The sequence below is a fragment of the Coenobita brevimanus genome, chromosome 23 (assembly GCF_032717465.1).
Source record: "Coenobita brevimanus isolate Jiangsu-jjx chromosome 23, ASM3271746v2, whole genome shotgun sequence".
Lineage (NCBI taxonomy): Eukaryota > Metazoa > Arthropoda > Malacostraca > Decapoda > Coenobitidae > Coenobita > Coenobita brevimanus.
The window spans coordinates 54,874,991-54,902,827 of record NC_136976.1 but is presented as its reverse complement, the minus strand read 5'-3'; the positions used below and the strand labels follow the sequence as shown (position 1 = coordinate 54,902,827).

At 42.5% G+C, this 27,837-nt stretch overlaps 1 protein-coding gene across 1 annotated transcript in view; it reads left to right on the top strand.

Annotated features, from left to right (window-relative positions):
* LOC145392978 (DNA damage-regulated autophagy modulator protein 2) overlaps positions 1-22,251 on the top strand; it is a 75,035-nt gene extending 52,784 nt beyond the window's left edge. Inside the window, exon 6 of the mRNA XM_080267276.1 lies at positions 22,138-22,251. Coding sequence (XP_080123402.1) covers positions 22,138-22,251 — 114 coding nt within the window. The remainder of the gene's footprint in view (positions 1-22,137) is intronic.
* The last annotated feature ends 5,586 nt before the right edge of the window (positions 22,252-27,837 follow it).

Genomic DNA, 27,837 nt, shown 5'->3' with positions numbered 1-27,837 from the left:
TATTTTACTAATGAAACCCACCTGAATTTTTAGATACACATTTTACAGAGTGCCACATCATATAAGGCACTTTGGAGGTCATTAGCAGTAATACTCGTAGTACTTTGATGTTATCTTGCTGAAGTTGCCAACACTCAGGATATGATGCCACCCTGTGCCAGGTCCGGAGCCTTAGGGTCCAAACTTATTCCTCATATTTTACACAGGATATGATGCCACCCTGTGCCAGGTCCGGAGCCTTAGGGTCCAAACTTATTCCTCATATTTTACACAAGTTTCAGTCTATTTATTTAAACTGTGACCTTCAACAACACAAAATATTAATCACAGTAATTAGGCACAGTTTTAGCATAATTAATAGTGAATTTAAACCACACAGTTACTGCATTTTTTTTTTTTCTCCATCATCCAATCCTATGTTGCCCCATGAAGAACAGAGGAGCCTGGGGTTAGGCAATTTGGTCCTGAAATTTAATCCGTGGAGAGCGACCATGCTTCTGTAGGTACTGGGTGCCAAGCGACAGTTTGGCTAAAATTTCAAGTCTTACAGAATTGAATGAAACACACATCATCGTCTTGGACATGTTCGCGCGCATCCGGCAATATATATATATATATATATATATATATATATATATATATATATATACAACCACATAAAGTCACATGGTGGTGTGATAAAATGACCAGAATATGAACAGCTTGTGGCGCGAGCAATCCACCCACCACCCGCAGTGATTGAGGTAAGGATGGGAGCATTATCCGGGAAAAACAGCCTTTATTTACCATGGCCTTGGCAAGGATCACGTGATTACGGTATCATCAACTCTCTCTCAAACTACGATAAATTACCTTTACCTTACGCACTGCCGACATAGCATACGTTATTATACAGTTTAGGCCTACACCCGTAACTCTCTCTCTCTCTCTCCGAGAGAGGAGGGAGGGAATGGAGAATAAGAGAGAGAGGAGGGAGGGAATGGAGAATAAGAGAGAGAAGAGGGACCGAGGATTATGCCTTATCTCCTCACTCGAAGGGATGCTCCTTTGCCATTCCTGTATTTATTCTCTCTCTCTCTCACGTGGGTGTGTGTGTATAGCCCCCCTGGCGCCTGGTGTGGGGTTGGCAGTATCACGGGTGGAAAATTAGTGTGCACTCCATGGTGTCCTCGCGCGCGCGCACATTCTGAGCGTATATGGCACAGTGCATGGGTGGTATTGAGAGTTGCCACGTGCCCCTGTTTCCCATACAAATTTCAGCCACCTACTCTTCGTGGCGTGGTTTTGGTACGCCTTTGAAAATTGTGCTCGTTTGAGGCCAATTTCTTTCGACATTGATAAGTCCCAAATGAGGCCCATCACTCTCAACGAGTTAAGATGAGAGTGACCAGCCTCACTTATCCCTGAGTGGCATTACATGAGCATTAAACCCCAACCACCCCTTGGATATAAACCTAGACAGGCTCAATCCAATTGGAGCACCTCAATTACCCACTAAACCAGGGGTTCTTAACCTGGGGTCCATGGATGGGCTTCACGGAGTTCGTGAAGGTCACAGCAATTGAGAACAATTCATTGATATTGCGTGATGCCATTTGGCAGCATTAGCTGCCCCCCCCCCCCAAATCGAAGAGTCTTGAAGAATTCTGGTGTTTGTTGACACAAGCCTACCCTCGTCCTCATGACAGAGCGAACTATGGGTGCTCTGATTCCGTTTTCTGCTACATACCTTTGTGAGTCAGGGTTTTCAGCGTTTGTTTCTATCAAAACAAAAAGTCGAAATTAATTAGATGTCATAGATGACATGCGTGTTACTGTTACCTTGTCAAAGACCGTTCCACAATTTCATCTTCTTATACATACCAAACAACAACAACCTTCTCATTGAAATGAACTTTTGAGCGGAATTATAGTTTTGTTTTGTTTAATTTGCACAAGTTGGATGTATTTCACCTTTTCATTGAGTGGCCATTAGTTTTTACTCAGAAAAGAGTGAGAAACATAATTCTTTGTAAAGACTGTTTTATACTTTATGTCATGCACTACGTGAGGTAGTTTTCAATAATACAAGGTATATTCATTGTATGCAAAATGTTTTATGTGCTAATGTGCATCTAGGGAAGGGGTCCATAGCATTCACCAGATTCTCAAAGGGGTCCATGACTCAATAAAGGTTAAGAACCACTGCACTAAACCAACAGGCGCCATAATTCGGTTATATGGTTACCACTTAGCATAGTAAATGGTTTCCTGGTGTATAGGAAACCATTTGGCCTGTCACATAGTGTAGAGTCACCCATAGGCAGAAGGAAGGGGAAAAAATGAAGGAAAGAAAGACAGAAGAGGGAGTGTAAAGTCACACCTTGGCACAAGAAAGTGAAAAGAATGAAGGAAAGAAAGACAGGAGAGGGAGTGTAAAGTCAGCGTTAAGGAGAAGGAAATGAAAAGAATGAAGGAAAGACAGAAGAGGAAGGAAGTACGAAAGGAAAGGGCAGACACCCAAAGCAGCATTATATCAAGTGAGTGGATGGTGAGCGCCCCACCTACCCACAAATGCAAGCACGAAGGAAGTAAGTTCCAGAAGCCTGCCAGAGTGTTCCTTTCAAAAAAAAGACAAAAACAAAATAACAGGGAGACAAATTCAAGATCTGTTCACATCAGAACACTGGACACACTGCATTTGAAGGACTGGAGGCCATAGGCAGTAGGAAATACACACACAGTAAGACAATTCCAGAGTTGATCTTCTTCATTCATGAAGAATCTGGGGTAGCTGTTCACTCTTGCATTAGAAAGCTGGAGAGAAAAGATGAGAGTTTGTCGCTTGACGGATGCTTCTTGCCTGCTGTAGTGGTGGAGGGTTGCAAGCAGACAGTTCAGAGGGGCAGTGGCCATTGAAGTAGTGACAGAAAAGAGATAAAGGTGCAACAGTGCGGCAGAGAGGTTGAAGGGAGCCAGTAAGAGGAGGAGAGTTAATGAGACAAAAACCCTTCGACTCCACTGTGCTAAGAAGAGCTGTACATGGGGAGCCTCCCTACACATGAGAGCTATTTGCTACAATGGATAAACTTGTATTTCTTATGTAATAATTTCTGGAGTTTCAGTATTTCCTGTCTTATAAATAACTGTATATTCAAAGTACAAACATTAAGTATTTTGAGAGTAGCAATTGCATACTACGTTGGATAAACTGATATTGCTGTTGTAATATTTTCTGGAGCTTAAGTTTTCCTGCTTTATAAATAACTGCATTTTCAAAGTACTATCTATCAATCTCTAACTATTGCCAGACACCTTAATCCTGTAATGGGTGGCCACAAACAAATTGCCTCCATGTCATCCTGTCCCTTGCTATTTTGCTGCCCTCCCCTCAACTCACACATACCTGTCTCATGTACTGTACCTCTCCACTACATCCTTCATTCTCATCCTTGGTCTCCTTCTCCCTCCACCTCCTCCACCTCACACATATACACTCTCCTCGTTAGTGTCTCGCTCTCCATCCTCTCCATATGGCCAAACTATTTATCTATCTTTCTAATGCCAAACACCGTAATCTGATAATGGGAGGCCACAAACAAATTGCCTCCATGTTGCCCTGTCCAATGCCATTTCACTGCCGTGCTCCCAGCTCACACCCCCTTCTCTCATATACAGTGGGCTCGCACAGTGCGCGTCACCGCAGTGCGCGATTCGCCTTGTGCACGAGTGACCAAAAATCATAACCAAAAACCCTTTAATGCGCGAGTTTACCGCACAGAACGCAAGACAGAGGCAAGGAGTGGCTCAAAAATGCCATTTTCTATTAGTGCGCAACCACCTCTCACAGAGCGCGTCACGTGTTGTCATGTTGATACTCAGAAATTCCCGGGCATTCTACTATGCAGCTTGGGGTACAAGGGAGCGGGCGCGCCATAACAGTCCCGGCTCGTGCACTGTACGGATCTGCTCTCTACAGCTAACCTGTCGTGTACAACGTGTGGTGTTTTTTGTGCCGCCTGTACTTTGCTGCACCATGGCTCCAACCCCAAGAGTAAAGAAACTTCTGAAGCACGCCGCCAAGTTAAAGATAATTAAGATGAAGGAGGAGGGTCAAGGAAACACGGCAATCGGGAGAACCCTTGGACTGGCTGAATATACAGTGAGAACTGTGTGGAAGAACCGTGAAGCCATAAAAGCTGTAGTGAAGACGTACGGTGCCTCTGACCTAGACGGCCATTCGCGGGTGGGAAATCTTGTTATGATATTAATAAAGCGCTATCTTGCCACCTTCATAATGCAGAAAGAAAAGGAAGGTGTTCCACTCAATGGAAGATTTATTCGGAACCAAGCCCAGCTCTTTTACAAGGCTGCGTCTCGAAGGTTAAAAGTGGAAAAACCGTTCAGGGCATCAGTTGGATGGCTGGACAGTTTTCTCAAGCGCAAGGAACTCCGTTAGGTGAAATTGTCTGGTGAACGTGCCTCTGCCGATGAGCTGGCCGCGAGAGACTATCCTGCAATATTTAAAATGATTATTGAAGAGGGACAGTACACCAAAGACCAGATCTACAACATCAATGAAACGTCCTTATATTACAAGGCCATTCCAAAATCAACTTACATTGCTAAAAGACAGAAACAAGCCCCTGGTCGCAAGCTCCAGAAGTGTAAGATGACGGTAATGTTCGCTGTAAACCTGACTGGGAGCCACAAGATGAGGCCAGTAGTTGTACACACAGCTTCACATCCAAGGTGCTACAAAAACCTCACGAACATGGATGCAAGTGGCGTGTATTGGTATAAGTCCGTAAATGGTTGGATGACCGGGAACATTATGGCAGACTGGTTAACCCCTACACCGCGGGCTTGTTTACCAATAACTTGCGTGTGCCGCGGGGTTATTTGGGCTCCGACAGACTCTCAAAAAATATTTGCCAAAAATCAGTTATTAGTCCTAGAATAATAAAATTAAATATGCTTATGGCACATACCTTCAGCTTTCTCCTGGAATGATTGTTGAGCCTTCGTCGGTTACCGTAGGACTTGTGGAGACCTCTGAAGTAGGGTAACGAAGTCTCCACTTTACACTTCCCAACAACCCGTAATATGATTACCACAGCCAGATACAAACACTATAAACACTATTCTACAATTTTCAAGTAGTTTGGGATCCATACTAAAAAAAAAAACACTGTGAAAGCAATGGAAATTACGAGCACGTCTGATCGTCGCACTGGCACTAGTTCGCTCATGGTAGTCTGTCATTTATTATTCATAAAACCCCTCACACTTTATATTTCCATTACTATATAACACTTATATATATCTACAGTCTTTATCCATAAGTTTCCTTCAGTAGTATTAGTTTATTGTCACTGTAGGGATTCAATTTCTTTCAGTAAAATACGTAGCATTCACTTTCTCGTCCTGTATACTGGCATTGAGAGTGAATGTCACTTTCATCTTCACTCTCATAACTCATAGCATTCAGACATGCTAGAGTGAAACTTTCACTTTCATTACTCCTAGGGTATATACTCGTATTCTTATAATACTACTCATTTACATTTCTATTTACGTTCTCTATTTTATTTACGTTATTTACATTTCTATTTTATTTACACTGTGTTGTGCACTGTCACTTGAAATAACTTATAAAACTATTTTCCATTGTTCACGTATATTTACATTCATTACTTTCACTTGCTGTTTACACATTATTTACACATTATTTACAATTCCACTTGCACTGTTTTACTCAATAGAAAGATCGTAGTCACTCTTTTATCAATTGTCAGCCCTTTACCTCTTTCCACACGAGGTTTAGTAGGGGGTAAAGGTCACAGAGCCATTTGCATGGGGGTGAAAAAAGGCCTTGAAGTCAGCAAGATGAAACATACGTCCTCTCACTTCGGAAGATGAGAGTACACTGATAACGCAGGGGCAGCCTAGAGGCCTGCTTTAGGGGTTATTCAGAGTTACCAATATTACTTCTTGAAACAGCTAAGTCTAGCACTGATATGATTGGCAGGAAATCTAGACAATATATTATAAATTTGGTAGTTCCAGGTGAATGTAAATATTCTCCCTTCCCTCCTTACATGTATATTTATTACGAAAATAGATTAGAGGCCTACTTAGGAGATATATAATCAGAGCTACCAATGTTAAATCTTGAAACAGCTTTGTGTAGCACTGATATGATTGGCAGGAAATCTAGACAATACATTATAAATTAGGTAGTTCCAGGTGAATGTAAATATCACTTAGGCTTCTCCCTTCTCTCCTTACATGTATATTTATTATGAAAATAGATTATACGGCATATTTCAAGGGGAAAAAAACAGCGAAAATTAGCGAACGAGTGCACGTGAGGTGTTGTCAGGTGATAATTAGCCAATTCCAGGTGTATGGCACTCTCACTTACCTGATTTCTTTCTTGTATATATTATTTGGTATAAGAATACGACATAGGGCTTATTTCAATGGATGAAATCAGTGAAAAATTCCAGGGAAGATTTACTTAGCGTAGCATGGCCGGGCAGGCGAGAGCATAGGGTAATGGAGGGGGGGTAGGGAGGGGAGTCAAGAACGGGGAGAAATGGCTAAATTGTCAACAATGGATGGGAGTACAGATGAGATTAGGAGTGCTGACTAGTGTTCGACATTGTCAGTACTGATAGATGATACAAGCCCCCACTTGAAAGCCCGGGTGAATTCAAAATAACACAGAATCACAAAAGCGACGCCCCGCGGTATGATCCCTTGCTCCCTAGCGTCACGAAAGTGACACCCCGCGGTTAAGGGGTTAACGAGGCAGTGTGTCCCTGATGCGAGAGCCAAGTGTCGGGTACTGGGCATTCCATTTAAGATGCTCCTTGTGCTTGGTAACGCACTAAGTCACCCTCCATACGTGGAAGATCTTCACAAGGATTGTCGTGTTGTGTTTCTGCCGCCCCGCACAAGTCACTATTGCAGCCACTCGATCAAGAACGAATCACCACAGTGAAGCATTTCTACCATAAGGAAGTGTACGACTACCTACGCAGGAAGACCGACATACAAGAGGAGCTTCATGCCCTACAAGAAGATCACGACGAAGACCTTGATGAGGCGTCTGCTCCCATTCCATCTCCACCAGCACCTCTATCCCGACCTACCACAGATGCCATGACTGTTGAGGCATTTTGGCGTAACTTTACGGTGAAGGACGCAGTTGAATTTCTCCTTCAAGCCTGGCACCAGATTACACCTGCAACGGTGAACCATGCATGGCGAATGCTCGTGCCTCACTTGTGCATCACCCAGGAGATGGCCATTCAACCACTGGCCGATGCTGAGGCAGCAACATTGACAGCAGCACAAGCTGTACCAGGTTTCGAGGACGTTACATTGGCGGACATACAAGAAGTGCACACTGCTACTGAGGAACAGCCTCCCGAGGAAGTGTTGCAACAGATAGACGAGGCTGACACCGAGCCCAACGCCAGACAGAGTCAAGTTGAGCAGCCTAGTGTGATGGAAGGGAGGACTGAGCTGTGTATGTCAAACATTAGCAAGATCCTTGCTGCCGTGGATAAGCTCAAGGAAGAGGTGAAGGCACAGGAAGTGAGCAGCCTAAGAATGGAGGAACTTCTGGTTGGTATCGACAAACTCTTCCGTTTCTACACAGACAGGCACATGGAAGAAATAAACAGGAGAAGACAGACGCTCATAACAAGCTACAAACAGCGGGCTCAAGTTGGTGAAATAGCGGAACCATCGACATCGTCTGCTCCTGATCCTGTTGAGGATGAAGAGGATGCAATGTCAGAAGTGTCAGCATTCGACTTTGAAGGGTTTATGGCCGAAGCGAGTGACTTGGATGCTCCTGGGGAAGGTGATCAAGAGGAGTCTGTGGAGGGAAGTGTTGGTGCGGTGGGGAGTGCGGCGCTGTAAGTGTTGCCGCGCCTCGGAACCCCTGTTATTTAAGGTCATCAGGCCTGTTGTCTACTGTTGTTAAGGTGACTATCCATATTTTTGTTATTGTAGCTATAGCTTTAGTACAATGTCTGAAACATATGACCTTTATTATGTCTCTAAGGGCCAAAAAATGTCCAGGTATGAGGGGGTACCGCCCATATGTAATTATTCCCATAAGATTATGTATTCCTAGTACGCGAATTCCCAGTGCGCGAGCGCGTGCTCCGCCCAATCTCTCGCGTACTATGCGAGCCCACTGTACCTCTCCACTTCATTCCTCCATCTCATCCTTGGCCTTCTGCTCCCTCTCCCCCTTCCACCTCACTCGCACACACACTTCTCATTAGTCTCTCACATTCCATCCTCTCCACATGACCAAACCACCTCAGTGTATTTCTCCTAACGCTTTCTGTCACATCCACATCCATACCACAATGCTCCTTCACTTCTTCATATGTCAATCTGTCTCTCCATCTAACTCTATATACTCCTCTCATATAACTCATTTCCACTGCTCTCACTCGTGACTTGTGTTCTTCCGACAAGGTCCAAGCTTCGCTTCTATATGATTGAGGTGGTATCACAATACTGTCATGCAGCAAATATTTTACTTCCATGCTCACTTCCCTATTTCTTATCACTGCTTTCATAAAACCAGCAACTTTTCTTCCCTGTTGTACCCTTTCAAGCACTTCATCATCCAAACTTCATCCATACTCATCACACAACTGAAATACTTAGATGCACTCATATTTTTCATATGCTCATCATCCATCCATACTGTACGTTCAGTGACTTCATTTCTCTCGAAGACCATAACTTTTCTCTTTCCTACATTCACCATTAGATTCCATTTCTTAAACACACTTCCAAACTCATTCACGAAGCCATGGAGTTCCCCTTCGTCTTCGCTTAACAGTACGGTACCATCTCCAAACAACAGTACTTGAAGTTTCCAAACACTGCCCTCTTTCATTAGGACAGCTCCAACATCCACTTCCCTACCTAGTATCACTTATAACCCCATCCATGTACAGATTAAATAGCCATGGAGACATGACACATCCCTGTCTCAATCCAACATTCAGAGAGAAAACTTTACACAGTTCACCATCCTCACGCGCTGCAGCCTTTGCATCCTCATACATACTCCTCACAGCATTCAACATCTTCCCATATACTGTACTCCCTATATTCTTAATGTTTTCCACATTGCTTGTCTGTCTACTCTCATATGCTTTCTCCAAATCCATGAAGGCTGCATACAACTTCTTCCCTGTCTCTAGAAACTTTCCACTAAAGACCTAAGGATGAATATCTGGTCTACACTACCTCTTCCCTTCCTAAATCCTCCCTCTCCTTCAACTGATTCCTGTGTTATTTCCCTAACTCTGTTAATAAGTATCCTGCCATACTCAGTAATCCCTTGATTATCCATCATAATAGAGCCGAAGGCATGACCGGATACGGGCAGTGTCTGGATACGGAGCAATATCCTCTACTGTACCCATACCCAACCTATATGTACAGTACCCCTCCTAATTTTGGCAGTGTTCTTCGGTCTTTTTGTTGGTTTTAGACATCAAAACACACACTGCAGTAGGCAATATAATTCTGAACACTAAGAAATCAGTGGGACTAAGGGGGGAGCCGGAAGGGTATGGAGGAGGGACGGAATGGGGGGAAGAAATGAGGCTGTGGGCAGGATTCTCCTCCTCCTGTCACGAGGTGGACAGGCCCTTTTACTGTACATTTACTAATGGCTTGCTGTCTGTTAGACTCTGAGTGGCCATGCAAAAATACAACTCATGGTGACCGGGGGACTTTCGACATTTGGTAGAGAGGCAGATGGCCGCTGTCACCGAGCATGTACTCATGGCTTGCAGTCTGTGTTACAGTCCCAGGGACAGTTAGGAAAGACTTAGCCCGGTGGCTGTGCAACTTTGAACACTGGGTGGGGATGCGTACAGACGTTTTGACACCGCGTGTGGGTTACAGTCATATTACTTGGTGCTGGAGGTTCGTTGGAAGTCATCAGATGAGTGCACGACTTTGACCATTCAGTACAGGGGCGGATGAATATTTTAGCTCTGGTTGTGGGTTACGGCCAACTTCTCGCTCATGGTTCGAGCCCAGCGGCCACGATAACGAGCGTTTGAACATGTTGGCTGGCCGGCGGAAGTTCTCATGGACTTTTACATCTGGATAATAGCAAGTAAATTTGGATAATGGTTTAATAGAGCCAAGGTCCAGCCTCAAGATATGAAACGTCCGAATACTGCATGTCCGGATAAATGAGGGCCTACTGTATGGACAGACCTTTAGTGGCCCAAAATGCTGAGTCTCGTATATATACGGAGTAGCTTACAGTGGCCCAAAATGCTGAGTCTGTATATATACGGACACAGTTTTTGCACATTTGCGCGAAAGTATTTGGGTCTGCTCATAGTGTGTGATAGAAAAATGGGATGACAGACACCCTTCCTCCCCTCCCATGTCTGATACCAATGTAAAAAAAAAAAAAAGTGAATGTGAAAATATGTAAAATTAGCACAAAACCCCAACTTCCCATCATCATAGTTTTGACTGCGGCCACATTACATACACCAGGTTGCGTTTCCACGCAACAGGTATTCCATGTATCCACTCATTCCACACCAAATGGACTATCTATCCACATCAGCTACAGACAGTATCTGAAAATAACCATCTGATGCAAATCTGGGTCACAGCACTGCCAAAAATTTTGTGCTTACTCCTGACTTCCATTCGAAGTTGGAGAACTTCCAAGCGAAGAACCAACTGATAGTGATGCATAAAATAGTGTATACAGTATAATGAAAGTCTGTTTATCTATCAATTGCCAGATGCCTCATTCCCATAAGTGGTGGCCACAAACAAATCATCTCCATGTCACCCTGTACAACACCATTTCACAGCCCTGCTTCTAGCTCACACCTCCTAGCTCATATACCTCTCCATCCCTCCATCTCATCCTTGGCCTCCTCCTCCCTCCCGCCCCCTCCACATCACTCGCATACTCTCTCATTGTTAGTCTCTCCATCCTCTCCACATGACCAAACCTCCTCATTGTATTCTCCTAAAACTTTTTGACACATCCACATCCATACCACAACGCTCCTTCACTTCCTCATTTGTCAGCGTGTCTTGCCACATACCTCCACATGCTCCTTTCATATAACTCATTTCCACTGCTGTCACTCTTGAAGTGTGTCATTTCAACAAGGTCCGAGCATCACTTCCATACAATAAGGATGGTATCACATTACTGTCATGCAGCAACTTTTTTACTTCCATGCTCCCTTCCCTGTTCCTTATCACTGCTTTCAAAGAACCAGCAACCATTCTTCTTTGTTGTACCCTTTCAAGTACTTCATCCTCTAAATTTCCTTCCTTACTCATCACACAACCCAAGTACACCCATACCCTGATATCCGGCACTGTTGTGTACCAGTGGGAGTGTTTGGTTAGCAAGTATGTCAGATATCAAAGCAGTTTTCCCCATAAGATACAGAAGAAAAGCCAGAGATGCATTCAAAACTGAAACCTATACTCTCACATACCTTAATCAATAGAGACTGACACAGAAACACCATAGGAAATGTTTGAATCCTCATAAACAATACGATTGCTAAAGTATGGCACATCAAACCACATGCAGGAGGGTAGGGTTGTGGGACATGTAGTGTTTAGATGCTTCAGGGCAACTAAACAGTGAGGCAGGCAGCTGGTAGTGCACCAAGCAGGGGTGGGGGAGGGTGGGGGGATTGGGAGGGAGACAAGCAGGGATGGGAGAGGGAGACAAATGGGGGTGTGGGGATGGGGGGACAGGGAAGGAGACAACAAAACCAAATTGCACTGCTACCCCCCCCTCCTCCCAGTCTCTGTTACTCATGCACTCTCTCTCTCTCTCTCTCTCTCTCTCTCTCTCTGAGTGTATTGGGCCATGAGGAGGGATGGGGGGAGGGGGGGGAGAAGAGAGGGAATCGAGGGAGAACCAAGAGGGCCTCGTTTCAAACCTGGGGAGTGGCGAGATGTCAGACTAGCAAGGCGATGGACATTCTAATTGTTCGGATTATGAGAATGTTCCCCTGTTTTTTGTGTTCAGTCTAGCGAAGCACTAGTTATCGATGTGCCAGATAATGGGGCTTGGGTGTACTTATGTGCACTCATATTTTTGATTTCATCCCCATCCAGCCTCTCTCTACATTCAGTGGTTTCATTTCTCAGGAAGGCCATAACTATTCCCTTCCCTACATTCACCTTTAGATTCCATTTCATACACACTCTCCCAAACTCATTCACCAAGCCTTGAAGTTCCCCTTCATCTTCACTTAACAGCACAGTATCATCTGAGACAACAGTACAGTGAGTTTTCCAAATTCTGCCCTCTCTCATTAGGGTTGCTCCATTTTAAACTCCCCTACCTTGTACCTCTTTTATATCCCCATCCTTATACAGATTGAACAGCCATGGGGACATGACATGTCGCTGTTTCAGTCCAACATTCAAATAGAAATTTTCATGCATTTCACTATCCACGCGCACTGCAGCTTTAGCCCCCTCATATTACATCTTCACGGCATTCAACATTTTCCAATTTACTCCGTATATTCTTCCCATTTACTACATATATTCTTAATACTTTCCACATTTCTTATCTATCCACCCAGTCTTATGCTTTCTCCAAATCCATGAAGGCCGCATACAACTTCTTTCCCTTCTCTAGAAACTTTTCCACTAAAGACCTACGAATGAATATCTGATCTAAACAGCCTCTTTCCTTCCTAAAACCTTCCTGTTCTCCAACTAATTCCTCTGGTGTTTCCCTAACCCTGTCAATAAGTATCCTAGCATATACAGTACTTTTCTGTTACACTAAGAAGACAAATACCCCAATGATTAACACACATTAAGAAACAGTAACCATAGGGGTATTTGCCTTCTTAGTGTGACTGGTAAAATATATGGTAGAATACTCATTGATAGGGTTAGGCATATGACAGAGGAGCTAGTTGGAGAAGAACAAGGGGGATTTATGAAGGGAAAGGGTGTGTAGATCAGATATTTGTTCTAAGATGTTTAGTGGAGAAGTATCTAGAGAAGGGAAGGAAAGTGTATGCTGCCTTCATGGACTTGGAGAAAGCTTATGACAGAATAGATAGGCAAGGTATGTGGAAGGTATTAAGAATATATGGAGTGGAGGGGAAATTGTTGAGTGCTGTGAAGAGTATGTACGAGGGAGCTAGGGCTACGGTGCGAGTGGATGGTGAGCTGAGTGAGTTCTTTGATCTCAGTGTGGGACTGAAACAGGGTTGTGTGATGTCTCCATGGCTGTTTAATATATACATGGATGAGGTTGTAAAGGAGGTGCAAGGTAGGGCAGTGGATGTAGGGGTGGCTCTAATGAATGAGGGTGAGATTTGGAAGCTTCTGGTGTTGCTGTTTGCTGATGATACGGTATTGTTGAGTGAAGATGAGTGGGAGTTGCAAGGTTTGGTGAATGAATTTGGGACAGTATGTTGGAGGAGGAATCTGAAGGTTAATGTAAACAAAAGTAAAGTTTTGGTGTTTGAGAGGAGTGAAGTCACAGAGTGTGCAGTGAGGTTGGATGGTGAGAATATGGAGAATGTGAGTGTATTCAAGTACTTGGGTAGTGTGATGTGTAAGGATGGAACTTTGGGGGATGAAGTGCGTGAAAGGGTACAGCAGGGAAGGAAGGTTGGTGGTACACTGAAAGCAGTGATGAGAAATAGGGAGGTCAGTATGGAAGTTAAGAAGTCACTGCATGATAGTATTGTGATCCCTACCCTGACTTATGAAAGCGAGGCGTGGACCTTGCAAGAGGGGAACAAGTCAAGAGTGAGAGCAGTGGAAATGAGTTACTTGAGAGGAGCATGTGGAGTGAAGTGGAGGGACAGGTTGATGAATGAAGAAGTGAAGGAACGTTGTGGGGTGGATGTGGATGTGGTTGAGAAGATTAAGAGAAATACACTGAGATGGTTTGGACATGTGAAGAAAATGGAGAATGAAAGACTGACTAAGACGGTGTATGTAGGTGAGGTGGAGGGAGGGAGAGGGAGGGGTAGACCGAGGATGAGGTGGAGGTATGGAGTTGAGATGTCTATGAGGGAGGGGGGGGTGAGTTGGGGGGAGGGTAGTCAAATGGTGGGTGACAGAGCGACTTGGAGGCATTTTGTCTGCGGCCACCCTTTGCGGGATTAGGGCGTCGGGCTATAGATAGATAGAAGAAACAGTAAGGTGCCTCGTGAATGGAAACTAGCAAATGAAACTCTGATATTCAAAAAGAGCAACAAATTGCAGCCAGGAAATTATCAACCAATGAGTTAAACTTCAGTGGTTTGCAAGCTGTTGGAAACTATTCTCAGAGATATATTTGTTAAGCACTTAGAAATAAATAAGCTTATCAAAGATTCACAACATGGTTTTCGAAACAATCGCTCTTTCCTCATGAATCTCATGGTTTTCTTCTATAATATGTTCATATACATGATGAAACCAGATCTGTTGACATTGTATATCTCAATTTTCAAAAAGCATTTGATATAGTTCCCCATAAAAGATTACTTCAGAAATTGAATGTGCATGGGTTCAGAGGGAATGTGCTTGGGTTGATCGATAATTAGCTTACAGAACGTAAACAGAGGGTCGTAATAAATGGTAAAGAATCAGACAGGAAAGATGTTACTAGTAGTGTGCCACATGGCTCAGTACTCGGTCTTATTTTGTTTTTAATATACAGTGCTCGTCAGAAGTATGGAGCGCCCTGCGTCCCTCCTGAGAAACAAACCTTTCAGCATTGAAAAAACATATAAATAATGCATTTTATTTACCTTTAGTGCTTCGTAGGGTAGCCTTTACGTTTCTTCACGGACCTGAGACGTCTTGGAAGTGAAAGGGCGAGGCTCCTGAGGTGCTGGAGGGGTACTTTGTTCCAGGAGTCACGAATGGCGGCTTCCAACTTAGGCAGAGAGCTCACGTCTTTCCCTTGGAGACTCTCCTTTACGAGGTACCAGAGGTTTTCAATCGGGTTGAGGTCTGGGCTATTTCCTGGCCAGTCTGTCATGAATGATACCTCGCAGTCACGAAGCCAATTGGTGACCGATTTGGCCTTGTGAGCAGGTGCACCGTCCTGTTGAAACACTCGTGCACCTGTTAGCTCGAAGGAGTCTGGTAAATGATCACACAGAAGCTCCAGGTAAACATCCTGATTCACTCTGAGGTTCTTGGGAAGTACAACAAGCTTCCGCAAACCCTTCCCTGAGAAACAACCCCATACCATGAGTGAATCAGGATGTTTAACTGTGCTTTCTACATACCGTGGGTCAAGTGGGTCACTACCTTTGCGTCGATACACACGTGCTCCTCTGTTACAGGTAACAGTAAACGTTGCCTCATCAGACCACAACACTGACAACCATTGCTCCTCACCCCAGGTTAGATATTTATTAGCAAAGGCAAGCCTACGAATTCTCTGGCTCTTGGTGAGAAGAGGCTTTTTCACAGGCCTGTGACTTGTGTAACCAAGCTCATGCACCCTACGAGACACTGTTCTCACTGACACCTCACCAAACACTTCCGAGTTGCTCTCCTTAATTTTCCTTGCACTCACACGAGGATTAAACTCCACTGCACGTTTTAAAACATTAACAGACCTTGGGGAAGTTTTCCTAGGCCTACCAGACCTCGGTTTCTTTGTGGGAACTTCACCACTGTTTTCCTCCCGAAACCGCGCACACCAACGATGCACTGTCGATCGTACCACACCAACTAATTCACTAATTTCCTTTGTCTGGTGGCCTGCCTCCTTTAGAGCAATGATCTGGGATATGATTTCACTCGATAGTTCACGGGTAGGTGCCATAACAAAGTTTTGAAGGCCAAAACACTGTGGGACACTCGGTAAAAAATGGCGCAATTTGAGAGGGACACTCGGTGGAGTTCCTCTCTCTCAGGCAGCCCGTGGGCGACTGAGGCGGGAACCAACCAGCGCGTCGGAAGGCCTCAGGCTACCGTGACGTCATGCTCGGAGCTCAAACTTGTGGCTCAATTCTTACCCCCCAAAATGGGTGATTCTTTTTGGGCCATAAGTATTGTGCGCCTGGCGGACAACGCTGAATACTTCTGACGAGTATTGTACACGATAGGTGAGGATTTAATTTATTAAACAACCAAATTTGCTGATACAGTAAGACCTCATTATAACGGACTAATTGGGGCCCAAACCATTTCGAAAAATTTGAAACCGATAAAAGCGACATCCAGACTTCCCCCTGCTAATCCGGACTTTTTCCTATATATCAGACATTAGTTCAGATAGCATGAACAGTTTTTAAACTGTTTTGACTACTATTGTGGTACTGTACTGTGTTATAACTACACTACATTAATCAAAGGGTATAATATATATAATAATACTGTACTGTACACTGATGAACATGTCTTTTATTTACCTTATTGTGGCGAACATAGCTGAAGTGGTCAGGCAGTCCGGACTGCTTCTGGCTTTATTGGACTTTTTCCGATATGTAGGAATTTAGTCCAGTATCTCCTCAAGTCCGATAAAAACGAATTCCAGTCTATTGAAGCCCTTTATATCGAGGTTTTACTGTACTAAAATTGATAACAGAGCAGCGATATCTTTACAGAGGCAGGCAGTACAGAGTGACCTCGATTGACAGTTTAATTGGGCCCATACCTGGCAGATGGACTTTAATAATTGTAAATGCCAATTGTTAAACATTGGAAATAGAAATGAAGAAGCCAGTTGCACCATGAATAACATTCAATTAGCTAATGTCAGTCATGAAAAAGACTTAAGAATTATTATAACAAATAATCTTAAGTCAAGCAAACAGTGTACAGAGGCTGTTAAGAAAGCCAACAAATTAATCAGATTCATTGGTAGAGCGTTCGAATATAAATCCAATAATATCATTCTCACCTTACATAAAATTCTAGTTTGCCCACATTTAGAGTATTGTGTCCAGTTCTGGTCACCTTACTACAAAAAAGATATAGAGAAACCTGAAAGAGTACAACATCGGGTAACCAAAATGTTACCTAGCTTGAGAAACAAACAAAACGAGGAGCATTTAGAAGCCCTGAATCTCTTAATCCTAACTAAATGCAGATTACGAGGAGATTTAATTCAAGTATTTAAAATATTCAGGGGGCACGATAACATGGCTGTTGATAAATACTTCACAGTTGATCACTCAAATTATACTAGAGGTAAATATCACAAGATAATTGGCAAACAATTCTAGTCGCAAGAAACTATGCATTTCTTCTATAACAGAGTTGTAAATATATGGAACAAATTGCCCTCCAGTTTAGTAAACTATGATACAGTACTAACCTTTAAAGGTTACTTGGATAAGTAGCTGTTGTCTAACCCCCAGGATAATATGTTTACTCCAGAATAAAACACTCGTGTGTGTGTGTGTGTATATATATATATATATATATATATATATATATATATAGCTTTTTTTTTTTTTTTTTCCTCAGAGCCCGGATCAATTTATTAAATGCAAATATCATATAAGCACAGACTAGGATATGCACAGATAGCCCTGAATTAACGGTCACAACTCCTACTTTCGACCTGTGATGGGTTTTGTATCACTGAGGGTCCCTGTTAGTGAAGTGACCATCATCAGGAATTTTTTAATGTACCAGCGGTCACTGCTTCAGAAGGAAACTTGTGTACTTGTCCTGCATGGGAAAGTTCCTTGTCTCAGTGGAGTGAACAGAGCTGGGGCCTGATTGACTGCTTCCTACCTTAAAAGTGCCAGGCAAGGCTACCACACCACCCCTGAACATCCATACTGTGCACTGTGCAATTTCCACACTGTCTACAGACACCCTGTTAACTCAACGTACCCATACATGCCATGCCTTAGTTATTTATTACCTGTATTTGATTATTCATTTTACTTCACTACTTTCCCTTTCAGGTTATTCAAACTGGTAGCTTATAGATAAAGTATTATAGAATGTAACGTTTCCTTTCAGTCTTTCCTAAAAAATTTCCATGTCAGTTTTTCCATGCTGCATGGTGGTTTTTCTCACTTTTTCTTGCCAGTTTTAACTGGAGGATTTGGAGGTGGGGGGAGCCTTCTTGCTTTACTATACTTATCCTTCAGCATGTAGAATTTGATCTTGTAGTCATAGTCTACTGTGTAACAAGCAGCCTCGGAAGGACCATAAGGTCTGTTGCTGTTTGCCTTCCTTTGTACCTCCTTTTCCCTTTTCCTTTGTACAGGGGAGTAATTATACCTGACTTCCAGTACTCTGGGACTCTACCTTCCTCCCAGGCCAATCTGCAGATCTTCCATATCCATTGTGCTACTATCTCTCCCCCATGTTTCTTCATTTTACAACTCACTCCATCAGTTCCTGGGGCTTTCCCTATTTTGACTTTCTTCATTACTTCCGTTACTTCTATCCTACTGATTTCTTCCCCTCATCTCACCTCCCTCCTTCTCCCAGCCATTCACCAGGCACTTATACTCGCATTACTCTCATTCTCTATGTTAACAATTCCTCGACGTGTTCTCTTCATCCGCTCACTTTTTCATCCTTCTCCACAAGCAATCTGCCATTTTTATCTTTCACTCCCTGACTTACCTCTTTATCACCCTGTCTGACTCTCTCTACCATTTTCCAGAACATTTTCTTACATCCCCTCCAATTTACAGTCAGTTCCTTCCAAATTCTTCATCCATTCTCTTCTTACTCTTTCTTACTAATCTTTTCCCCTCTCTCTTCCTCTCCACATGTAACTCTTCTGTTTCTCAACTTCCTCCACACCCATTTTTCATCCACTTACTATACACTTTCTTCTTTTGTGCCACAGCCTGCCTCACCTCTTCATTCCACCATGCTGTTCCTTGCACCCCCTTTAGTTTTCTCTTCACCCCACACACCACCTCACATTCTGCATAGATTTCTTCTGTGAATATCTTGCACACACCTTCCATGTCTCCCATCTGCTCCAAACCATATTTACCCACTCACTCCTCCATTCTTATATTCTGCCTTTTTTCCATCCTCTTGCAACCTTTCTACCCTCCTTATATGGACTACTTCCTCATGTCCTTCGCTTCTCCTCCTCCTCCTCCATTTCATTTGAACCTTGACTTTCACCACCATAATGCAGCGGTCAGAAAGTCCACTCCCCTAATCTCTGTATGCTCTTGCATCCATTACACACCTTTCCATTCTGTCATCCACACACACATAATCAGTCTTTGCTTTTCGCTCATTCAGTTGACCACCAACCCTTCTCATCACTCGCCACATATACCTGTAGATCATTTTGTGTCTAAAGAGGATATTGGCTCTCACCAACCCCTTCGCTGCATAAATGTCCACTCGAGCACTGCCATTCTTATCCACTTCTGCAGGCACATGCCTTTCTCCAACTACTCCATCCACCTTCACATTCCATACTTTTCTCTTCATATCTCCAATCAAAAACACTCATTCCTTTCAAACTTTTCCATGCATGCTTCCACATTTGTCCAGAACTCTTCTTTCACTCTGCTTGCACGATCTTGTGTTTGCGTATATACACACAATCGCCCTCATTTGAAGTCCAACTTTCAATCTTTCCCACACAGTCCTTGAGCCGACGGATCCATACTCTCTTATAATCTCCTTCTATCTCTTGCACACAACAGTACGCACTCCTTCATTTGCCGTCTTATTTTCACCTACTCTCGCACATATACCCCGTCTGTACACCCATTCTTTCACAGTCTCACCTCTCCATTTTGTCTCGGTTATTATAATGAAAGTAAGTAGTGGTAGGTGAGGGCATTCACCAGCCACTCGCTCAATGTAGTGCTGCTTTGGGTGTCTGCCCTTTCCTCTCTTCCATCCTTCCTCATCTGTCTTTCTTTCCTTCGTTCATTCCTTTTTATTCTGCATACAGGTGACTTTACACTCCTTCTTCTGTCTTCCTTTCTTTCATTCTTTCCTCTTCCTTCTGCCTATGGGTAACTCTATACTGAATGACAAGCCAAGTGGTTTCCTGTACACCAGGAAACCATTTGCTTTGCTGGGTGGTAACCATATAACCAAATTATGGTGCCTCTTGGTTTAGTGGGTAATTAAGATTCTCCAGTCAGATTAAGCCTGTGTAGGTTTATATCCAAGGGGTGGTTGGGGTTTATTGCTCACGTATTGCCACTCAGGGATGAATGATGCTGGTCACTGTCATCTTAAATGTCAGGACCAACTTGCCTAGTCCTAGGTTCCTATGCTGCTTATGGGGCAACATAGGATTAGATGATGGATGGATGGAATACTTCGTATAAGTAAATGTAAGCAAATAGAAGTACAGTGGGCTACTTGCACAGTGTGCTAGTGGATGGGCGGTCCATGACCTCATGCACTGTGATTTCGCGTGCTGTGAATACATAATCACATGGTAAAAAAATAACATATGGGCGGGACCCCATCAGACCTTAATATTTTTTTAACCTTAGAGATATAATAAAGGGAAAATTTTAAAGACATTTACTACTGATTCAGCTAAAATAACAAAAATATAGTCAGTCACCTTAAAAACAGTAGATGACAGGCCTGACTGACATTAACAGCAGGAGTTTCGAGGCGCGGCAACACATTTAGAGTGTCCCCACTGCACCAGCCGCTGCACCACGCGTGTTTCACGGTTGCCAGTGTTGTATTATTCCAGGCTTTGACAAAGAAATTTACAGCCTGTCGAATATTGTATTTCTTCCAGAATGCACCAAGAGTCATTATGGTGGGGGTTGCAGATATAACAGGCGAAGCGAGTTAGATGGGGCTGTGGAGGTGGAGGGGATGGCAGCGGGAGAGTCAAGGGAGATGGTGAGGGGAGGATCCTCCATCTCGCCACTGCTCACATTTTCAGCAATTTCCTTCATCTCTTCTTGTTTGTCTGTTTCTTTTCTCATCTTGTTATTGACATATTTGCAGTATAACAACTTGGTATTCGTGAAATAACCATTATTTAAGTGAATCCAAACATTATTATAGAACTCGGTATCTCTTCTAGCTTATTGCTGAAAATGTTATTGTTGTTATTGGTGAAATCTTACTGTAGACTCCTCTTGAGCACCTTCCCCATGAGCCTCTAAGTCACCATGGGCACGTTGTGTGGAGAGGGGGGTCGCGTAGTCTGGGAAAATAACTGTTTTGGGCCACTCCTTGCCTCTGTCTCGCGTATTGTGGGCTAAACTTGCACAATCGAAGTTTTATGGTTATGATTTTTGGTCATTCAAGTAATATGCGATTTGCACACTGTGATCACGTGTACCGTGCGAGCCCAGTGTAAATCGTATCATGTAATGTAAGGAGAATAATGTAAGAAATGTATGATTACCATAACTAATGTGACTGTGTGTAGCATGAGTGTTTGTTGTGTCTTATGCAAGTGTTTATAGTGCCATTTACCAATATAATATAATTTAAAAAAAAAAAAAGACAAAATTAGCACAGAACCCCTACTTCCCATCATCATAATTTCGACTGTGGCTGCATTACCTAAACCAGGTTGCATTTTCATACTACAAGTACTACATGCATCCACGCACTCCACACCAAATTGAACTACCCCTCCACATCAGCTGCTGGCGGTATCTGAAAGTAGCCATCTGATGCAGGTCTGGGCATACTGGACCAAAACACCTGGTTTTGGGCAGAAAACAGCTGAAGTGAGCAATTTTACTACCACTAGGCTTATTTTGACTACTTTTCATGTCTATTCATGGAAAAAAAAGGTTGAAAATGGCTGGCATTCTAGGTAACTTTGCCGGCCAGAGCTTCAGCAATTTAGGCACAAAAGCTAACAAAGGCTCCGGCATGGAATGGGTTAATAACATCATGAGATAGCAAGAATAATGTAATAAAAAAAAGTATCATCATCATCATTGTGAAGGGGTTAATGTGTCTTCCCACTTATTAATACTGTACTTCACAGACTCAGTTTGTAGTACTCTCCTGTTCTTATAGTTATGTGTGTGAGAAAAGTTTTCCTAGTAGTATTAAGCCTGACTACCTTATTCATTTTGTAAGGTCTTTTTGGTTCGTGTAACCATGTGATTGAATTTAGGTGAAGTGTCTTTCAAGGTTTTTAGTGGCACTTTTTAATTTCAGGTGTATGTCTCTGTGGACACACTGGCACCTACCCAGTACAGTGGGATTGGTGAAGGTGAGCAGACCAGTGATGATATCCAGGCTATTCTGTCCTCTCAGTCTTACATCACCTGAGACTCACCCCTGCTGGCAGCTGGAACAGGGCACACTAGCTGCTGCTTCACACAGGAAGAGGTTGCAGGAGAGCATACAAACTTGGAGTACACATGTAGCTCAGAAGAGAGAATAATTGGCAGTAATATTGGGCAAGATTTAAAGTGTTTCTTAAGTGGTTGTCTGTCTTTCTCATGTGAAGGGAATGCACTCCTGGATGATGAAAATGTGCCCTGCTTAGATTCAACAAATGATTATGAACCACAAGAGAAAGTAGTACCAATAAGTTGTAGAGTCCAGGATACACAATTATCTGAATCGGGTAGCTGTAACAGCCAGAACAACAGTGGAGTGATGTCATGTGCTGGGCCAGCAGACTCATTTGTAATTCAAAGTACTGCTTGTGTTGATCCAGAGAAAGATAATTTATATTATGATCTGAAAAAGCAGTTGCATAGAAATTATGACTCATTAGCATCTTCTCCAACTGAAGTTAATTGTGAAACAGTTAAGTTTTCTGCTGGTTCAGAATATTCTGTTAACTGGCCTGAGGAACTTACACCTTTAATTTCCAGACATCAAACAGATGGTGATGATGAAAACTCTGAAACTGAGAAAAATGAAGTGGCTTATGTTATAAAAAAAGAAATATATAATAAAATTTTACCATTTCCAGTACTTGACAAAATGCTGGGTTCTCATGAATCCTCAGGTGCTATACATTCTGTTGTTGAGTATAATTCCAATACCAAGTGCCACTCAGTGATGATTAATAGTGAAAAAGACTTGAAAAATATTGAAGGTAGTGCCTTAGTGATGACTGCAAAGGCAAAAGATACAATGATCCTGTGTAACGACTTAGATAGTGCATGTCAGGTAGTTCCACTAGCCTTCAGACCAAATCTGTTCCCTGACAGAGGCTCTGTACCTGTTGTTAGTGGTGGGATAAGTGTCAACAGTAGTGAAACTACTGATGCGCTTGTCAGCACCTCCAGTAATATCAGTTCATCAAATCCACCCATATGTTACTCTAGTCAGCCTGCATCATGGCCACGAAGACGTCCCCAGTCCTTACGTGTGGCAATATGTTATTCAGACCCGAATTGTTTGCAGTCAGCAACAGATATAATTCAACAAGAAATGGACCTTACTGCCATACAGGTATCGAAGTTAAAAAATGATAGAATGAATGAATTGTCCAGCACAACCTGTTTTACACAACCTTTCACAAGAGTAAATAACAAAGATGTGGAAAAGGAAGATGGTGAGTCCTTTACATTGTCTACATCAGTAAGTGGTAGAACTGAGGACAAAGGAAAAAGAATGCATGATGAAGACAATGAAGAAAATGTAAGTGCACTCAAATATGCAAGGGCAGAGTTAGTGAGCAAAAATACAGCTCTGCAAAGTCATATTCCTTCATTACATGAGTTTCCAGTAATGTCTTGGCTTCCTGTTAATGTTCTGCAACACCATAAATCCCAACACCATCTGTGTTCCAATGCAGACTGCAGCCAGTGTCTCATAAAATTCAGTGATAGTGCTCTTATGTCACCTAGTAGCGATAAGGAAAACAACCCAGTGTTACTATCTGTTCGCCCTAAGATTTTAAATTCACAGAGTTTGCAGTCACCAAAGAAGAAAAAAGCGTCTCCTAAAAGAAGATATAAATCCCCCAGAAAACTAAAGTCAGAAGTCTCAAAGGACTGCCATTCTGCTTCAGTTCAGCCCTTAAAGCTTGATTGGAAAAATACCAGAAATGAAAAAAGTAAAAGTGAAAAGCAAGATGTGTGGGCAGTGGATGATTTTCTGCCTGTATCAAAGGTCTCTCAAATTCCTTGTAAAAATCAAGATCTTTCTTCATGCAGAGATTCCACTGCTGAAACACCAGTGTGTTCACCAATTGCAGTGGGAGATCCATCAAGTAAAACTGTTCCAGAGAAAACTGCAATAACTCCTGGCTTTGAGGACATGGACTCGAGCATGATGACCAGTACATTTTCAACAGACACTGGCTATGAAACTGAAACAACTGCAAGTTCTACAGCAAATGAAGAGACTCCCAGCTCTAAAGTGCAGAATTTGTTTCAAGCACGAAAAATTGTAGCCCAACAATCTAGTCCTTGTGATTTCACAAAAGGTGGAAGCCATTATAAAAAAAGTAAGTCTTTTCATGATTTGCAGTCCAAAGTGTCTACAGTAACTGAACCCTCCTCTCATCAGAATATGACATGTGATACTTCTGAGTATAGCAATATGTGCAGTGAACTTGCACATTTAATTAGATCATCTCTTAACATCCAGCCTTTAAATCATCTTGGTGAAGACTTTCCACAGACCTCAAGTGGAAGTTTAGAGGTGCCAAACGAGGCGAGCTGGCCCGGAGGTAGCCTAGCTACAGATGTGTCAAGTAAAATGTTGTCTTTTGATCTGGATGATGATGTGCCAGCACACTCAAGAAGACCTGATGAGATAATGAATGGCAGAAAACTTACAGACATTCCCGCAGACAAAGAACCTACTGAACTCCCCAAACGTCTTGATGGGCAGGATTGCCCTCTTAGTTCTGAGGAGACAGTTGGAGAGGACAGCATCTCCTCATCCTCTCCTTCTCCAGCTGCAACTCCCTCCCAGGAATTAGTGGAAATCAAATACATGCAGTTATCACTCAGTATTGTGCTGGCTATAGTCCTCCATGCCATGCAGAGTATTTCACAGTTTATGTTGGAAGTCTTTCTTAGCACAGATCAAGATGATCCTTGGGATAAAATGTAATTTTCTTATTTGCTGTAAGTTTTAGTGAATAAATTTATGTCAGCTCTTAACAGTAGGTACATATATAACATACACACACACACATACTGTGTGTATATATATATATATATATATATATATATATATATATATATATATATATATATGTGTGTGTGTGTGTGTGTGTGTGTGTGTGTTTGTTTATGTATACTGTATATATGTAGATATATATATATATATATATATATATATATATATATATATATATATAGACAGGTATTTATAAAATGTGTGTATATGTGTACACACACACACACACACACACACACACAATGTAGATAGATAGATAGATGTAGATAGATAGATAGACATAGATTGATAGATATAGATAGATATGTGTATACAGGTATATATAAAATGTGTGTGTGTGTGTGTGTGTGTACACCACATAATTTTTTAATGTTTTATACTTCATTTTATATACCAAAAGTCAGTGTCAGTAATTACTGACTGATTAGTTGCTGAGACTGCCAAGTCAGGTAGCATGTATAAAAGTGTCTTATGTTGTTAGACCGACTAAATACTGAAGTGGTTGCTTTGAGTATTAGAGGTACCACTGCTGCTGCTGCTCCAGTACCCACAGTGACAATCAACAGTTGCAGATCAGTGGAGAATCCGCCATCCGGCCATTAGTAGTACAACCATGTTTACAGTGTTGTTATGCTTATGCATTTCAACTGGAATATAGTAACAGCAGTGTTATATGTAGCATAGTATGGTACTGGTAGCTCATTATTTTTATACAGATATACTGTAACTTCATTCATTGTTTTATGGTAGTCATTATAAAATTTGTTTTTTCTTTTTCATTGCTCTCTGTTATTTTAAGGTGGGATAACATTGGACCCCAGCTCCTTGAGTCTGAAGTCAGTACATTAGCTGTGTTTACTTTGTGTGTGACCATTGCTGGGATTCATATGAATTTGTGTCATGAGATTACGTGTTCCATCAAATACAGAACAGCATTGCATTACTGAATGTGGTATTGCTGAACTGTTGTAGATATTGACAGAGTTTCTCATAGTAGTTTCACTTGTTAGCCATAATTGCTATATTATATTTATGTATTATCTGTATATATTTTTTACAAAATATGTAATGGTAAATATGAAATTTACGTGTACAGTATAATAAGCTGCCTCACTCGCTTATTTCCAAACTGTGTCGCATTTTTATACAATTTTCACTCTTCATTGATCATTCAACACTTAAAGGGGAGGTGCTACCATCTTGCTGCACATCTCAACACAGCCATCAATTGAGGAGAGAAATGGTATAATTCCACTATACTTTTATAAAATTGTAGAAACTATCTTATGAAGCTTGAACTCTTGCATTGGTTGCATTTGCAGAAGTCAAAGTAATGTGCCATACTGGCATGTCTGTGACTCACACCTACATGGATGCTGTTCCATAGGGTACCCCAGTTTCCCAGTAGCTTCACAGGGCTTATGCTGTAGTTGACTAGATTCTTCATCCAAAATTTGAAGTCTTCCAGTGCACACAGCTAGCTTCCTACACATTCCAGATACACCAGGTGCTGCTGCACCCTTTGTTCCATGTGCACCTTCCCTTAGTAATAGAGTTACTCTTAGCCTAGTAACTTAGTTCCAGTTTGCAAGTTTTTATGTAGTACAATGCTGTATTCCCTTGTGAGGCTGTCTCTTTCACCATGAGGCCAGAAACTTTTTGATGTTATTGCATCAACTCTACACTGAATTACAAATCAAATGATTTCCTTTAATCCAGGAAACAACCTACTTGATTGAGAATTAACCATGTGACCAGTGAAACGCCTTTGTCGGCAAGGTATGAGCAAGACCATTTAAATCCGATTGCATTGAAATGTTGCCTTACTCCCCGAGGATGCCTAGAGTATATTGATGGCTATCTACCTACCAAGTTTCATGCCTTTATGACAAATTGTCTGGCCTGTGACCCTCATTTGAAGATTTTCAACATGCTGCACTTGGTGCGTGTCACATGCCACATGCACCACCTGGGTGTGATGAAACCTGTCAAGAACAAATCTTAATGAATTTGGCTGTCATATGGTGCAAACCATGCAGTGATCGGCCCTGTGGTTACCTGAGATGTGAGCTTCTCAAAAGCATTACAGTCAGGCTGAGTTGGGCCACTCATATGTGAGAAAGTGCCACTACTTGACGAGAGACTCGCGAGGGCTTCGACTTCATTCATAACCAGCAAATAGATGCCTGATAATGTAGTTGGTTAAGGTGTTTCATCTAGATGTTGCCTTTACAGGTCTAAGTCTTAGGGGTGGTTGGATGTAATTGCATACACAGTGCTGCTCAGTGGACAAGCAGCTGATCACCTTCACCCTGAATTTCTGGATGGAGTCACCTATCCCACTGCTTAGTGGACAAGCAACTGATCACCCTGAATTTCTGGATGGAGTTACCTGTCTCAGTCTCCTTACACTCTTGATAGGGCAGTAAAGGATTGGATGATGGACTGTGTCCTTGGTGCAGCTCCTTATGCAGTCACAAGCAGTGGTGCGCGCTGTGTGTCTTGGCTGATAAATACTCTCTGCTGGGGGGGGTTCTGTAGCCAGCCACTTCACCCAGCTGTCGATTGTGACTCCCTTGTTCAGTAAGACCTAGAGATGTTGTAAAGGATGGAATAGTGGTATGCTGGTGGAAGTGCAACCACCGCTGGATCAGGTTACTATTTATCCCATAGCCATTGCTTTCATTCTTTGTGTCAAGGTCCTCCATCAGCCTTCTGTCACTCTCCTGTACATTAATTTTTCTATGGAGTACCTGTTCTTAA